The following is a 16,982-nucleotide window of genomic DNA, read 5'->3' as shown; positions in this document are numbered from 1 at the left end:
AAAGTTAAAACAGTCCCAATAGCTATACATTTTTGTTCGAACGAAACAAGCCGAGCACGTCGGCCGAAGCCACAGGATCTTTTACAGTGTTCAGTGTGATAATTTCCAAGGCGCACAGGATAGGTAATTGTGCAAGCCAAAATTTTTACTTAAGTTGTGGATTTAAGTTAAAAAATGTTTTTTTTTTTCAAAGCGCAAATGAATAATAAACTAAAAAAATAAATAATACAATTGGCAAATAGAAAGATTATATACAAGTTTTTCAAAAAAAAAAATGTAGTCATAAGATTTTCCAGCCGCATGAATGTACATACTTGAATAATTATATACTCCAGAAATTTCAGATTAAAGAACAGAACAGCACTGAGTAGCAGTACAGATTCAATCGACATAAAAGTACTTTTACTTAAAGTTTGAAATATATATTGATCGAAAACTTGTTATATTATAGTTTAAACAAGGTAGTTCCTCCGTCAGGACAGACAGATTCAACAATCTCGAATTTTACCTCTTAAATACGAGACGGTTGATAAAATGACAAAAAAAAAATATTTTAAGGCAGCACATTGAGGTATATAATAATTACTTCAGTATAATTTTTATTTGTGTTTTCTATATAGCTTCGTAGGGTATCTAGAGGTATACATTGTAGTACCAAATGAAATACACTATTCTCTTAAAATGTATGTTGAGAAACAAAAAGAAATAGTTTTGCTACACTTTTCCCACGAGGCATTCCGTTAGTGTACACCGTCATACTTAACTCCAACTCGATATCCTGGGGACCCTCCAATGATTTCTTTAGTATCACGTTAACTTGGTTGTTGTTTTTTAAAGTGCTGTTAATGTTTATTCGACTTTATTGTAAAATTTAAGCTAAAAATATTTTTGAAATACGTACTCAAAACATCCATCTGTTGCCCTTTGAATATGGGTGGTTGCTTGTATGCGAACAATTTGAAGATCAAAATCGATATTATCATACCAAAGTGGACCTCTCAATGTAAATATGGTACGACCCTCTGGAGGTATCATTAGCTTAGAAACGAATGTTATAAAATTATATGTGTAAGCTGACGGTTTGGTGTAACAATCTTCTCCTTCACAAAAGTTAGTGCCCTGGCGGCATCGGCTGCAAGAAGAAAACCATATTAAAAGGGGGGCTTAAATGGTTAATATAACACTCTAAGCAAAGACATTTCTAATGAAATGCGTAATGCCATACGATTTTTTGTGCACACAATTTTTTTGTGTTGGCTCTAGAGCTGGCTCCAGGCTCTTCAAAAGCAAGAGACAGAGCAAAAGGCTCTAGACAGCAACTCACTTGCCCGCATACAGCGAAAGTCGACCACTGTATGTGTGCACACATATGCTCATGTATTGTAAATTTGACAAAATACGCCCCTCAGTTTATAAATTTATATAAAAAAACTTTAATTTTGTATTGCCTCAACAAGAAATTATTCGAATTCAGCATAAAAATAATAATAGCCGAATATATTCACATAATAATTTCATTAATAACTTTATGCTAGAATAATAATAGTTAAAGCTTAAGCGACGAGGAACACATATTTGAAGGCAATTCTTAAAGTGTATTTTGTTAATATTTGTGCATATTATGTGCACAGAGCTGTTCGATTGCTAAAGTATCAGTGAAGAAATTATATAAATATATCACAATATTGCAATTGTCTCCGTGTTTTTGTAATTTTGCCAGCTAATTGATTATTTCCTTAAAAAAGTTGATTCGTCCATTTGAATGCACATATGGCACAAATTTAATTTAGATTTAGATTTTTTACACCGAAATTGCAAAAATCTCTAAATGCATTACTGTCTTAGATCAATTATGATTTCGGCTCGCAAATCGTCTACTCGCACAAGTATGCACACATACACATTTCATACTTATGATTTTAGATTTTTAAGCTCTCAACATTGCGTGAGCGGAGAAAGTGAAATGTATTCTACCAATAAAGTGGCTGCATAGTGCAAAACCATAGTTGTAGTACAGTTATCATTTTCCATTAATTGTTTTACATAGGAGCATGCCAGCTATGTATATAGTTGTACTACAAAAACTTCAGTTTGAAAATTTAATTTGTTCCTACATTTCGCAACCTAAAATAAGAAAAATTAAATTACTTAACTTAGCAACTTAGAACTCTATATATCGTTCTGAATTTTGCAACTCAAAAATCATACCAATATAACATAAAATTATGGATTTTAATATATTCATATATATAAAGTAGACCGTAATAAATTCAGATAAATAAATTATTCAAATGTAAAATTTAGATCTTAAATTTCTTTCTGAGTTTTGCAGCTCAAAAACCTGGCTTAATAATTTTAAGTTTATATTTTCAACAAAGCCGTGCATACTTAAATACTCGTAACTACTCGTAAAAGGAAAATTAAGAATTTTACGCATTTTGCGACCATTTACCAGCTTTGAATTTTCGAATTTTAGTTTGTTTTGCAATTAAGTGTAAGTTATTTTGTTACTTTTTCGAGTTGCGAAATGCTAGAACAAACTAATATTCAACATTTTTGCAGAACAATCATCCAGTTTTACTTACTCTCCGGCAACTACCACATATAACTGAGCGGAACTACAGGCTGACATACAACTGGGGAAGGTATGGGAAATATGTTTGTACTCACATGAAACCACCTCAAATAGTACTTACCGATGAGTTTATCGAAAGTATTCCAACCAAATCCTTCTAGCAACCTATTTGTCATTCAGTTTTTAAAAACATCAAATAACATTCAGCCAAAAAATATCATAGAACGCCCACCTTGTGCGGTTCTCTCATCCCTTCAACGCTATTACGAAACGAAGTTCGTACTGATTTTTAGCACCGGTAAAAATGCTCAGCTATATTCTTAGATGTTGCATAAGCATTTGAAAGAGTCTGGCTGGAAGGACTAATGTACAAGATTCCCCAGAAAACAAAGTGAATTAATCTTATCTCATCAAAAGTGTGTTCTTAACCAGGTGTAACCGACTTGTTATCAATGCTGGAGTCCCCCAAGGTAGTAAGATAGGCCCCGTTTCATACACCAAATACACGGCAGACATGCCTAAAAACTATTAGCTCACAACCTGTAGGTTAGCTGCCGATACTGCAAAACTCGGAAACTCTCGATCTAGATGCCCAGCAAGGCAACAGAAATACTTGCCTGTTACCTTAAAAGAGTGGAAAGATGGTTTGCAGACAGGCGCATTAAGATAAACGAGGACAAAAGCAGACATCCTTCACTGAACAGACAAACTTGCCCACCCTGTACCCTGAACAATACATTCATCCCACAAGCAGATTTGTATCGGGGTTCACCTAGACAGCCGCCTAAGAGGACTCATATGAAGCTTAAAGCAACCAATCTTCACTGGCTTATGATTGCAATTCTCGACTGAACCAGGCCTTCCAAAAATATTGTCCTATCGTAAAATATTGTGATCATAAATAGTAAATCGACTTACACATGTAGTTTAAAGTGAAGACCAACGGAAAACTCAACTATCGTCAACAATTATGGTCTTATTTTGTTTTGATTGTGACATATTTATACTCTTCCACTTACTTTTTTTGTTCTGGGTCAATGCTGTATCCAAGTGGACAATTAATGGTAGTACATTTGTAGCTTCCTCGGATATTGGTGCAAATGTCATTCTATGGTAAATAAATATACCAATAGTGTAAGTATATACTGTTTAATTAAATAAGACTAGAAAGGAAGCTCTATTCGAAAAGCCGAATATAATATATGTATATACACCCAAAAAAAGAGAACGAAAAAAACCGAGATCGGTTGCGGGAATGTGTTCATACGTATGTATGTAAATACACACTTACACACTTACAAATAATAGTAGTATATCGATGTATATTTGTACATATATTAATAATAATTTTGATGTCGAATGTTCAAGGATTATAACTTATAAAAAGCAATGCCTTAATTTAGATGTGTGCGTTTTGCTATTTTAATTTAATATTCGACATATCCATACACATATATGTGTGAGTTTGATTAATATCGACAAAAAAGTATTGAAATACAATTTTTGTAAGTGCCGAAGGTTACAAGAAGATCAATCTCCATCAGAAGTTTAACAAACAAGGTTTGTTTTAAATTTATTAAATTTAATTTAATTTTAACAGTAGTGCAATTTGTTTCTTTAAATTATTGTTGTTTTGTTTATAAAAAAATGTTTTAATTTTTTATACACCTTCGTTTCGGCTTAAATTTTTAAATATAGAATTACTGCAAGGCAATAAAAGTTAGCTTTTTTGTTGTAATTTAATTTGTATGTTCATATTTTCTTTGCTCTCTATACGCGAAACTTTATTAAATACGTACCCGTCCAGTACAAACTTGATTAATGGAATCCGTTGCACATTCATCGACATCGCGACACGTATTCATATCTGCAGACAACATATATCCACGTGGACAGGAACATTGATAGGATCCAGGAGTGTTAATGCATAATCTTAAATATTATAATAGTAATAGAAAAAACGTATAAAACAAAATTGATAAACACACACCCCATACATAGCTTGTAATCCTTATGTACTTCGCATTCATTTATATCATTGCATGTCCGGTTGTCCTGTCCCAGTTGGTAACCAGAGTTACATGTGCATCGATATCCTCCCCAAAAGTTAAGACATTTTTGTTGACAAAGTCCCGGAATCACTTGACACTCATCGATATCAAAACATTGTGTGCTATTATTACCGTCAGATTTCTTTTGAAAGCCAGATTTGCACTCACAGTAGTAAGACCCAATAGTGTTAAAGCATTGCGCGTTTAATTGACATACACGTTGTTCTAGCGCGCATTCGTCAGTGTCAACACATGTACTAGAACCATTACTGTGCCGCTTAAGCTCATGACCTATAGGGCAGGAGCACACAAAGCCCCCGTTTCGATTACGGCAAATCTGCCTTTCGCCACAGTTGTGTTCACCAGTATCGCACTCATCAATGTCTATTGAAAATAATAAAATATTATTTTAAATGTACATGCCTAGGGAATATTCCCTAGTAATGTAACTATATAGTTACATTGATATTGAATACCTACTGAACATCGGAAATACAAATTGGTTACCCACATTAGAATGTTAGAATAAGTAAATATTTATGAATTTGTTTTGCCAAAATGTTTTAGGTATATCGATAAAAATTTGCAATATAAACAATAAAATGAAAAAAAAAAAAACAATTTTGATTTAATATATGTTTATTTATTTTGCTATATTAATTATATCGTATTACTGCTTCTACTCCCTTTCTTGTTTTAACTTATTTAACTAGTTTACTATCGGTACTATGCTGTACAAAACCAGACTTTGTAACTAAAGACTTAGACAGCAGAGTTTGGAATTTGATACTAGTTAAATTAACACTCACTAACTTATCATTTACTCACGAATGTTACTATCAAACTTCAATATTAAAAACATTATTTTTCTACCTCCAAAATTTAATTTTTTTTTAGACTTCCTTATTGTTTTAATAGAAGTTTGGCACGGCCACACTAATACGCACGATCGTTTTGTTACAGATTTTGTAAAAGTGTAAAAATGCCGCCATGTATTAAATCAACATAGCACTTTTTAGCCCGTATTTGCTTCCACGACCACTATTTTAATGGGTGGCATAATGAATATTTTAAGAAGACTATTAGAAGTTTTTATGTTTTATGAATAACGCAAAGATAATTAAAAACTCCCACCTACCTATGCAAGATTTACCGTCCGCTGTTGATTTGTAGCCGGGCGAGCACTGGATCAGGCTTTCACATCGGAAATGGCCATTTGTGTTAATGCATCGTTCATGGATAGCGCAGGGATTTTTTTCAATACATTCATTTGTATCTTGCAAACATAAGGATAATTAAAATCGAAATTAACTTTTATAATCGTTTTTGTAAGAAAGGCTTACTTTTATGAAATTAATAATTAATTACTTCAATATTTTTTAGTTATTCTACATTCAATATATTCCAGAAAAAAACAAAATAGTTAATTATATTTAAAGAAAAAAGTTGGCTTTTCTTAGGAAATGTGTTTCTTGTAACCACAATTTAAAGTACCACGTCTCACAGACGATCCGGTAATCTAATGTACACGACATCTGCATCTAATATACTAATTTTGATATACAATATAATATATACTAATAAATGTAAAATCATTGTAATTGTTGAGATATACGGGCCAACGGTAAGGCTAACATATGATCCTGATACATATGGACATATAACACTTACTTTTAACAATTTTAACACTTACCGATGCAGGCACCAAGAGTATTCCTATAAAAACCAGGAGAGCAGTCCATATGCCGATTTATGGCAAATGAATTGTTGTGTGGTGAATATAACGGGTGTACTAGTGGGTATGGGTATCGGCTATCAAAACCCCTTCGTGCGTTTTCAGAAGATGAAGGCGGAAATGTAGTTGAAGTTGCTATTCTTGTTAAAATTGTTGTGATTTTTCTATAACATCGGAATGATCCCTTCGTGTTGTGACAATCATAGTTTGAAGGACAGTTATGTGTACTAAGCGTGCATTCATCATCATCTTAAAAGAATATTGGTGTCAGTTTCACAATTATAATAGACGTCACACATGAGTATTAACTTTATGGCATTATCTTAATATTTAATATAATATAAAGTTTTTCAGTACTTAGTATCAACATTTATGTATAGGTTTATATTTTGTAAAGCGACTTTATAAACCTTCCTCTTTTATTCAAAGAGTTGGCAATTCTAAGAGGTATGGAAATTCAAAGGACTGTACAGTTTACAATTTAAAACAAGAGAGAATGCTATAGTCGAGTCTCCGACTATCAGAAAGAAATTTTATAATTTTCTGGGAATCGGTAGAAATTGTGAAATAAAAATAATAAAAAAAGACAAAAAAAAAAAAAAGGTTTTCAAAAGTGTGGACCGTTTTGGGCGGACAGAGTAGGCGTGGCAAAATTTTTTTGGAAAGTCCATAGAAATTTGCTAGACTAATAAAAATATCAAAACATATTTCAAAAGTGTGGGCGTGGCAGTGTTTACAATATGTGAGAAAAGGCAACTTTTTGTTCATAACTTTTGAATTGTAACAGTTAAAAGTAATAGGACAATAAGATAGCGGTAGAAGAAATAGGGGAGTCGTTGCAATGGAATAATACATACATCTGACATTTAGCTTGCCCCCGGGTATATATGTATAAACACATTTTTTTAACAATTTATATATACATGTATGTATGTGTATTATCCTGCTACCTATATTCAAAGTGAATTTATTTATAACTTAAGTGACCTAAAAAGTATACAAGTTTTTAAGATAATACAAATATTCACTTCAGTCGCAATATTTAATTAAGCTAGGCAAGTGAAATACCTATAATCTATTTGAATTATTATTTGTATTATTTTTATTTACCTTCTTTTCAATAATCTATTAAATTGTTTATTTTTACTAAAGGTAATTTTTCAGCGTATTAGCCTTTGACCAAACAAGAAACTCAGTGCGAGTTATGTAGTCATCAATTTACATTTTTTTTGGAAGCTCGGTACTCAAACACGGCGAGCTAGTGCTGGCAAATTGCTGCCTGAACAACGGTAAACCTATTTCCAAAGTCATTTTTCAGGACAAAGGAACTAATTTCCTATGTATCACATTTTATTCAACCAACAATGTTAAAAAAAAGTATTATTCCTTTATCTAAACAAAAATATGTATTAAAACTTTGTGTTTCGAAACTAGAAAGTAGACAGTGGAATTTTTATTTACAAAATTTTACAACATGCAATTTTTGGAGGCTTTTGAACTATATAGTTTTATATAAGAAAAGCTGTTCTTTAGGAAGGTTTCTTACCGTCACAATTCCCCGTTTCTGCATTTAAGGTATATCCTGTGCCGCAGCTTTGTAAACGCTATATAGAATACGGGATGTAACAAAAGCAACATGTTATATAAGGATTGATATACCGTGCATATATATGATCCGATCGTGTTATCACATCTCTGAGTTGGAAGGCAATTGTGATTATTTATTGAACATTCATTTATATCTATGGAAAATAAAAAAAAAAAACTAACTATTTTTAGTTAAATGAAAAACGTACTTACCAACACACTTATTTAGTGTGGCATCCAAATGAAATCCAGCCAGGCAATTGCAGGAATAGCTTCCCACTGTGTTAATACATTCCTGATTACTAATGCCATGACAGTTGTTTAATATGTTATGTGAGCACTCGTCAATATCTGTACAGGTACCGTTTTTCAAACTGAACCCTCTATCACAAGATTGACCTTCAACACACTTACGATCGTTGCACTTGTAATCATCTATGTGAATAAAATTGATTTAAATTAAAAAATCTAAAATAATAAAATTTAAATATTGCTTTAGATGGGCTTTCCAACTTTACGTTAACCGATTTTTAGCTTTTACCCGTTACTCGTAGAGAAAATGGTTTGATTTCGAACCTATAAAGTATATATTTTCTTGAGGATCAATAACCGAGTCGATCTGGCTACGTCCGTCTGTCTGTCGATATGAACGCTGCGATCTCGGGCACTATAAAGGGTAAAAAGTTGAGATTAAGCATGCAGGTTTTAGTAACGTTTACGTTGTGCACCTTTATTTCACGCCCAATCTAACGTCAACATACCTTCCAAAACTGCCAGTCCCACATTTTTAACAAATGTTTAGATTTTTTTATTTAATTATTAGTATTGTAAATCGATTTCTCAATAAAATATTTGGCCACCCCCACTCTAACGCCGACAAGCCGTCCACAACTGCAACACTCACTCTATTAAAGATTGTCGTCTTAATGAAGAATCTTACCAATTTCTATCGATATGTTAAAAATATGTTTAAAAATCTCATCCCGCTCCCATCAGCGGAGTAACTGATAGTTGAGGAACTCTACTACATTTGAAACAGTCTTTAAAGTTACCTTTACATGCATCGTAATCACGCTCATAATGAAATCCTGGCGGACAGTCTTTTGCTTTCACAGTTAAGCAGTGGAATCCGCCATTCGTATTATGGCAGTATTGTGATGATTTGCAGTCATGAAGATTTTCCCGGCATTCATCAATGTCAATGCATTTGTTATCCAGCTTATCTAAATTGTACCCACTGGGACATATTTGGGTTTTCATCGGAGAGCATGTTACGTTGTTATTATCTAACACAAACCCGGGGTGGCACTTACATTGATATGCGTCAAAAGTGTTTTCGCATATGTGAGCACAAAGGTTTTCAATTTTCCCACATATGTCATCTACCAATAAGCAGAAATAAATACTATGATTTTAAACGATATACATATACTATTTACTTACCATCGCCGGTAAGGACAATAGTTACATTCATATCTTCTTCAGAATCAACTGATAATTTACCACCATCAGTAATTGAATTAGCCTTATCAATTTTGTCGATATCGGGCTTGTCGTTAAAGTCACCAGATCCGTAACAGCACGCTCGGTATGATTCAATTGAAAAAAGAAATGAAAATAATGGATCTTTGCAATTAGCATTACTCGCTTTAACTGCCAGTCCGATTTGACAAGAACGACAACATGTTGCGTAAGAACTAGATGTAACATTTCCTTCTCCTTCGCAGCGAGTACCGTCTAAGGCAGCCAGTCGACCTAGCTCACAATTTTGATGGTCCAGTTCTCGAGAACAGCAGACTTCAAGTGTAGAATGACAAAGTCCAAGCCAAAGCTGTGGGATTATTGTTGGGGCTATGTCCATATTTTTGCAGGAGGAGGTGGTACGCGCATGCCGAAGTCCATTTATACAACATTTTCTTATATAACCCGAAATGCTGTCTAAAAAAAAAAAGAAACGCTGAGTATTCCTAATCAGGATCGACAAGCGAATGGATATAGCCATGTTCGTCTTTCGGTTGCCGAAGCTTGCTTAATTTCTTGTTCCTATTAATCTTAACTAAATTTGATACAATAAATGTAAATAACTTAATAACTTAAAACCTTCATAACTTAAAAACTTAACTTAATAACTTAAATTAATAACTTAAAACCTTAATAACCTAATAACTTAATAAATTAATAACTTAATAACTTAATAACTTATTCACTTAATAACTTAATAATTTAATAACTTAATAACATAATACCTTAATATTTTAATAACTTCAGTTTAATACAAGTCGGAAAATTTGTACATAAACCGCAACGTTGCTTCAATTCATACAATTTATACGGAGCGGTCACGAGCTACGTATGTTCTTAATGTGAGGTAAACGCCAGTATACAAATTACTTACCACTAGACATTGTGGTTGTGATATGCTCCACAATGATCAAAAAACACATAAATGCACATAGTTTATAAAACATAACGGTTCCGGACAACTAATCCCGATAGAAACAAATTTAAATGAATATTTGCTTTAAATGAACAGGTCAGGCAATGAATGAGAAAATATAGAACGTTCGTGTGCATACGCTATCTGGAATTATCTCAATCACTTAGCACCGCACATATGCATGTTTATATATGCGTGTACATACATATGTACAAATATACAATTTTAGAACAAAACGCGTGTGGGGGCCAAGGCAAGTTTTTTTTACATTTGTGTAATTGTATTTAAACATAAGCTATTTGTTACACGTACGTAACAACATTGGATTTTTTACCATGATATATTGCTGTTATATTTTATTATATTGAAAATTTATTATATTGAAATTTGATCAATGTGATTATTAGGAACTAGCGAAAGGTAGAAGCAAGCATTTAAGATACATACATAAAATCCATATATACCATACAATATTTATACATATTTCGAACTGCCTTGGTCGATTTAACCATACCATAATGAAAAGCCAATTTAAAAAGCAATGGAAATCGCTATTGTCGCATTGCTCGACTCTAAGATACCTGTTACACAGATAAATGGTGACCGTGGGTAATAAAGACAAATAAAAATTGAAAATGAATTGAAGAGTTTCAACAAAAATAGGAATAAGAAGATCGATTGGGCTAAAACTTATTTAATTGGACCCATATCGGCTTAAAATAATTAGTTAAGGGTATATTTTTTGGGTGCTAAAATATGAAAATGTTTATTATGAGTATTATCTATCAAACAAAACCAATTGTGAAAACATTGTGGAAAGCAAGGATCTTATATTAACATTTAAACTCATTCGCCAAGCTTTATACAAATATTTAATTGTTTGAATATCTCAGACTGGTCAGGCAATGGCCAAAGTAACAAAGCCGAAATCCAAAGCTATTAACAACCTTTATTTTATTGTGGAAATTGCGGATAAAGGTCGTCATAAAGCAAAAGCTGAGTAACGGGTATCTGATAGTCGGTGAACTCGACTGTAGCGTTCTCTCCTGTTATACTTGCTATAATGGTAATGTTAAGGGAAATTCGATAACTGTTATTAAATTTACTACACAGACAAGTCTGATATTTTGTTACTTAAGACCTTTTATTTAAGTCCAATTTTTAAGACAAGAAACAAAATATCAAACTAAAATAAATTCGGCTGGTAAAGACCAAGACAACATATTGATACATTTATACATAATTGAATAAGCTTTGGCCATAAACAAAGCTTAAGCTTTTCCTCTAATATCTTACAAAAAAGCTCTGACCTGCATCAAAAAGCCTGTAAAAGAGATCTTAAACATACAAAATATCAGTATAAGTCTTTAAACGTCGGTAGATCTGGTGGACTGATTCCATAGACTAAATTGAATTATTATTTGTTATTTGGAATTATTAAATTTGTATGCAGTTATGATGCACTTCAGGAAAATATTTAATATAATTACGCAGTTCGTTTTCTTATTGAAGACTTTAAATGGAAACTTAAGTGTTCAACCAGTTTTTCAAACACTTGATGACTATGAATATACTCCGCAGAACTTAAAAAGTGAAAGTCAACTGGAGATTGTTTATGAATGGAAATATTTGGATTTCCAATACTCAACTTTCGTGCAACGACAACAATCTATTTTAAATGGGTAACGACACTTTACTTGCTTATAATAACAGTTTCCTAAAATTAAACATTAATTTGAAAATAATACAGAAACAAAATGTAGTTATGGGGAAAATAATGAATGAAAAAATCTGCTGATTACATTTAAAACGTTTGTATTGGAAAAGTAACAACATATTAAATTCTTGCTCTTAGCCGAAATTTCAGTCATAAAAGAAATCGGTAAGAAGAAAACTAATTAACGGTCTTATGAAACCATGTTTCCGAAAATTTTGGCAAAAAAAAAAAAAATTGGCAAAACAAATAATAAAACGAAAAAAATCATAACTGAGGACGTGGCGGTTTTGAGCGGTTTGTGGTCGTTAGAGTTGGCCTAATTCCTTTTTTGCCAAACATCCTTGTTGATTTCTGGCTTGAATATTTTGTTTACTTTTTCTTAAACTTTTAGTTTGCTTCGATTTCTCGACCCATTTCATCAGAAGGACCAATGTCGCTATACATAGCTTGGTGAAGGAAGTTTTGGTTTCTCCAATTAAATACTAAAATTCCACGTTGCTTCCATAGTAGGTTAGGTTGGTCAAGCGATTAGTTCATTCAAAAGAAAATAAGAACTTGACACCTTAGCCCACTGTGATGCCCAGTCTTGTAATAGCTCCTTGGGGTGGATGGAACTTCCCCAAGATTCCACAAATCGGAAACCAATTTTGTTGATAAATCTTGGAAACACGCTTCTTTAAGTAGGCGTGCTGTGCACTGCAAATGTTGTGAGTTTAACTGCATCTGACATTAGATGCAATTAATGTCCGATTGACCAACGCAAGATATAGACCTGGAATCAAGACAACGTTCACCTCCCTAGGAAATCAGGTTCCCGCTGATTTATTTAATATTGTCCATTTGATTTTCTCATCTCACGAACCAGGAAATTTGAATTAAATTGAAATTTGAAATATGAATTGAAAGATATCTTGGATGGATTCAGTGTGATTGGCTTCTGGGTCATACTGATGATCCAGTAGGACAAGATTCTTTGACACGTCTAAGTCTTGCTGTTTCTGTGGTGTTGACATGTTTCTGTGTGACATGGCTTAGTCATCATAGAATCAGTGCGGACTTGCGTTTCGCTCTCCTGCAACATCTTGTTCACTATGTGAACCCCACAAGACATATAACTCCTTCCGTTGTGTTCCTTCGTCAACGATCTCTCGTTTTAAGCAAAGTAGGACGGCCTTTAACTTTACTTGATAATAATTAAAAATGTCTAACAATACGCTCTGTCCGGATCGGACACTATCTAGCGAAGTCTAAACGTATCAAGATCCATGTTCTCTTTTATGATTATGATATTATTTAGCGTGGCTAAAGTTAAAAGAAAAAGACTTATGATATGTTCCCAGTTAGCCTGTCAACTAATTTTAATGCGAGAATGGTGACACAATCCGCTACTCTTACTCCAGAGGATCCTTGACATACATATGTAGATGTTTATGGAATTCGGTAGCATGACTATTTGTTTAAAATTGGAAGATATCTCGGCAAAATTTATGCGTAATACTAACATACTTGCCTTCAGTTTGCAGTCCAATCCCCTCCAAGAAATGTTTTAGCGGAACGACCGACCGACCGACGAATTGATAAAAGTCTTTGTCGAGAACCCTGAGTGAAGAAGTGAACCACCATATGTTATATTACATTAACTTAATGAACCCTAGGTCCAACTTCTTAAATTCAACACAAGCCATAAAATGGCATAAAATGCTTTCATCTGCTCTTATATGCTAAATTTATATAACAACAAGAGAGTACGCTATGGTCCAGCTCCTCGACTATCGGAGTGCGATAGTCCTGCCTAGTAGGAGTTTGAAAGAAAAATCGATACAATATGGCCACAAAAAAAGGTTCAAAAGTGTTTGCGTGACAGTTTCGTTTTTAAAAATTCAAAATACAAAAGATTATACCAGATTTAGATACAAATAGTTATGACCGGGCAATCGTAAAGGCTTTAGAATTCTCCGGCTTATATAATAGTCTCTTTGCGCTAATGTAATTTACTAATTATTTTAATATATTAATATTTACAGAGACTTTGTATCAAAAAATAATTTACCTTTAGGCATTGATGTCCATAATAACCGACTTTTTATTACAACTCCTCGTTGGAAGAATGGTGTGCCTGCTAGCTTAGGTACACTGCCGTTTCCTCCAAAGGAGTCAAGCCCAGCAATAAAGCCCTATCCAAACTGGGAGGCTCATGGAAACCCAAACAATCCTGACTGCTCAAAACTGATGTCCGTTTATCGAACAGCTGTAGATAGGTGTAATCGAATTTGGCTAATTGATTCTGGAGTTGTCAATGCTACAATAAACTTAAATCAGATCTGCCCACCAAAGATTGTTGTTTATGATCTTAAAAGTGACGAACTGATTTTTCGGTACAATTTGGAAGCATCTCATGTGAAGCAAGATTCGTTGTTCTCCAATATTGTTGTGGATATTGGAAAAGATTGCGATGATGCGCATGCTTTCGTATCAGATGTGTGGAGATTTGGTCTTGTTGTTTACAGTCTATCTAAAAACCGAAGCTGGCGTGTAACTAATTATAACTTTTATCCGGATCCAGTTGCATCCGATTTTAATGTTTACGGATTAAATTTTCAATGGCTGGATGGCGTTTTTGGAATGAGTATATATTACAATAAGAAAATAATGCAACGCGTTCTTTATTTTCATCCAATGGCAAGTTTCAAAGTGAGTATAATGATATTACAAGAAACAAACGATCCCATTGCTTTCATTATACTCTTGCAGAGATTATAGAGATTTCAGTCAGAAATTTTCACCGCAGTAAAGTAAACTTTATATATATTATGACCTAAATCAGTATAAACAGCGAATTTTGCCGTCTGTCAGTTTTTACGCAAATACACTTTTTTATTAATTTCAATATAGACATATATATTGAGATATGATTTAATTTTAACGTATTTTAACGTGTCTATACCCCGGTATTAATTCTTTTAAGCAAGGCTGTAGTTATCTTATTTCGTTTGTATTAAAATCACAAGAATCAAGAGATTATAGACAGTGACTTAAATGCCAAATCTGGGGTTACAGCATTCGCCAGAGGAATGATTTTAGGTTTAGGTTAGGTAATTCACTTAACCTCTCTGGTTTTTTTATCTTTATTTTATTTTATTTTTAAATGGGGGTCTGCAAATACGAAGTCATAAAATATAAATAATTTTCCAATCATAATTTAAATAGACCAATTATTTGCAGCTTCAAATATATTGTAGGGACCGAAAACGATTCTGTCTTACTGTTCCACTTTTATTAATGAAACTAGCAAGCCGTTTTACTCTACGATTATCTGATGTAATAGTAATTATAAAAATACTGATTTTTCATAAGTATTCCCTAAAAACATTTTTATAAAAATATTAATAAGTTCTTAATATTTCATCTAGGAATTTATGGTGCCTCTGAATCTCTTGTTAAATGAATCTGTGTGGCAAAGGAATTCTCAAGATTACGCCAAGTACTTCATTTCGATTGGTGACCGCGGGTACAATTCTCAATCCTCTACCTCAGGAGTAACAAGGAATGGCATTATGTTTTTTACCCAAGTTCATGAAGATGATATTGGATGCTGGGATACATCGAAACCATACACTCGAGCGCATTTGGGAAAATTGCTTAATTTGGAAAACTCAAATCTTATTCAATTCCCAAATGATTTAAAAGTAGACAACGAGGAAGAGCAAAGTGTGTGGCTTATAAGTAACCGACTACCAATCTATCTTTACAGCAATCTAGACTATGGAGAAGTAAATTTTAGAATTTTAAAGGCGAATGTAAATAAGATTATAGGCAATAGTATTTGTAATCCGGTTAATAGTTACATTAATAAATCAAAATCTGCTTTTATGTTAATAGAAGAAGGACAATGTTATTGAGAACTTTGTTAAATAAACTAATACACAAAAAAATCTTGAAAATATTTGAACTGCTTTGTGGATTTGGATGCGCATCAAATGTTAATCAGCTAGTCCGGAGATCGAGATATGCAAAATACAGAGCAGAAAATACCCTTTTTGTGATTGTTCACTTGTGCAACCTAAATATGGTAACATTTATTGTACTTGTGATTTGTGGGCATAAGGGTGGGTACATTTCTTTATGGCCATACATATAGAAATTGTGGGCCCAACAGCTTAATGCGGCTTGTGGGCGTTAGCAAATGTTTTCGTGTTATTGGCATATTGATATAAAGTGGCTAGATAGCACTATGTATAATCTTCTAAACAAACTTGCATAAGTTCGAACTCTTAAGCATTTCTAATTAATGTCTAATATCAGCTTTCTATCTTTTATAATTCTCAAAATCTCGAAAATTATACGGATGGACATAGCTAGATTAACTCGGCCAGCAATCCTGCTAGAAAATGTGTATTCTTTATAGGGCCAGCAATCCCTCAACCTACGTTCTACTTTTCAACCTTTCAGCAATGAACAGTGGGCTCGAACTCAAACGTGAATTCAAATGTTAAATTACTCGTAGAAGAAAAGGTTGCTACATTCGTTCAAAAAATAATGTAAAAGGCTCAATAGGATCAATACCCCAGTCAAACTGGCCATGTCCGTCAGTCCGTATGAACGCCTCGATCTCAGGAACTACAAGAGCTGAATGTTGAATTTAAACATGCTGCTTCCAGAGACATAGACGCAGCGCAAGTTTGTTTTCAAATTTGGCCACGCCCACACACCGCACAAAATTGCGACGCCAAAACTTTTGAATAATGTGATATTTTTTCATTTTCTAAACTTCTATAACTTAGCCAAAAACTTTTTGCCACACCCACTCCAACGCCCAAAACTGTTATTTTTTCCCCAATTTCTACCAATATTCCAAAAAAATTTTGCAATATCTCGTTCGC

The 16,982-nt window shown here is 33.3% G+C and overlaps 2 protein-coding genes across 4 annotated transcripts; one reads left to right on the top strand and one right to left on the bottom strand.

Annotated features, from left to right (window-relative positions):
• Nucleotides 1-566: 566 nt before the first annotated feature.
• Nucleotides 567-10,708, bottom strand: LOC6555867 (fibulin-1). Of its 2 annotated transcripts, XM_026983433.1 has the most exons (13): nt 10,344-10,534; nt 9,392-9,886; nt 9,001-9,330; nt 8,162-8,383; nt 8,021-8,103; nt 7,908-7,965; nt 6,320-6,610; nt 5,765-5,902; nt 4,566-5,010; nt 4,375-4,507; nt 3,595-3,683; nt 902-1,132; nt 567-839 (listed from the first exon to the last, which is right to left on the bottom strand). In XM_026983433.1, exons 1-13 carry the CDS (start codon nt 10,414-10,416, stop codon nt 677-679), a joined length of 2,751 nt encoding a protein of 916 aa, XP_026839234.1. In that variant the 5' UTR covers nt 10,417-10,534; the 3' UTR covers nt 567-676. The 2 variants fall into 2 exon arrangements, with proteins under 2 accessions (XP_026839234.1, XP_026839235.1); XM_026983434.1 differs by lacking the exon at nt 6,320-6,610 and having other exon boundaries at nt 10,344-10,708.
• A 968-nt stretch (nt 10,709-11,676) lies between these two features.
• Nucleotides 11,677-16,026, top strand: LOC6555866 (protein yellow). Of its 2 annotated transcripts, XM_001982707.3 has the most exons (3): nt 11,677-12,067; nt 14,127-14,793; nt 15,513-16,026. In XM_001982707.3, exons 1-3 carry the CDS (start codon nt 11,841-11,843, stop codon nt 15,999-16,001), a joined length of 1,383 nt encoding a protein of 460 aa, XP_001982743.2. In that variant the 5' UTR covers nt 11,677-11,840; the 3' UTR covers nt 16,002-16,026. The 2 variants fall into 2 exon arrangements, with proteins under 2 accessions (XP_001982743.2, XP_026839236.1); XM_026983435.1 differs by lacking the exon at nt 14,127-14,793 and having other exon boundaries at nt 11,945-12,067.
• Nucleotides 16,027-16,982: the final 956 nt, after the last annotated feature.

Source organism: Drosophila erecta, unplaced genomic scaffold (genome assembly GCF_003286155.1).
Source record: "Drosophila erecta strain 14021-0224.00,06,07 unplaced genomic scaffold, DereRS2 tig00000294-arrow-arrow-pilon, whole genome shotgun sequence".
Lineage (NCBI taxonomy): Eukaryota > Metazoa > Arthropoda > Insecta > Diptera > Drosophilidae > Drosophila > Drosophila erecta.
The sequence above is the reverse complement of the archived record's forward strand: the minus strand, read 5'-3'. Positions and strand labels throughout refer to the sequence as shown.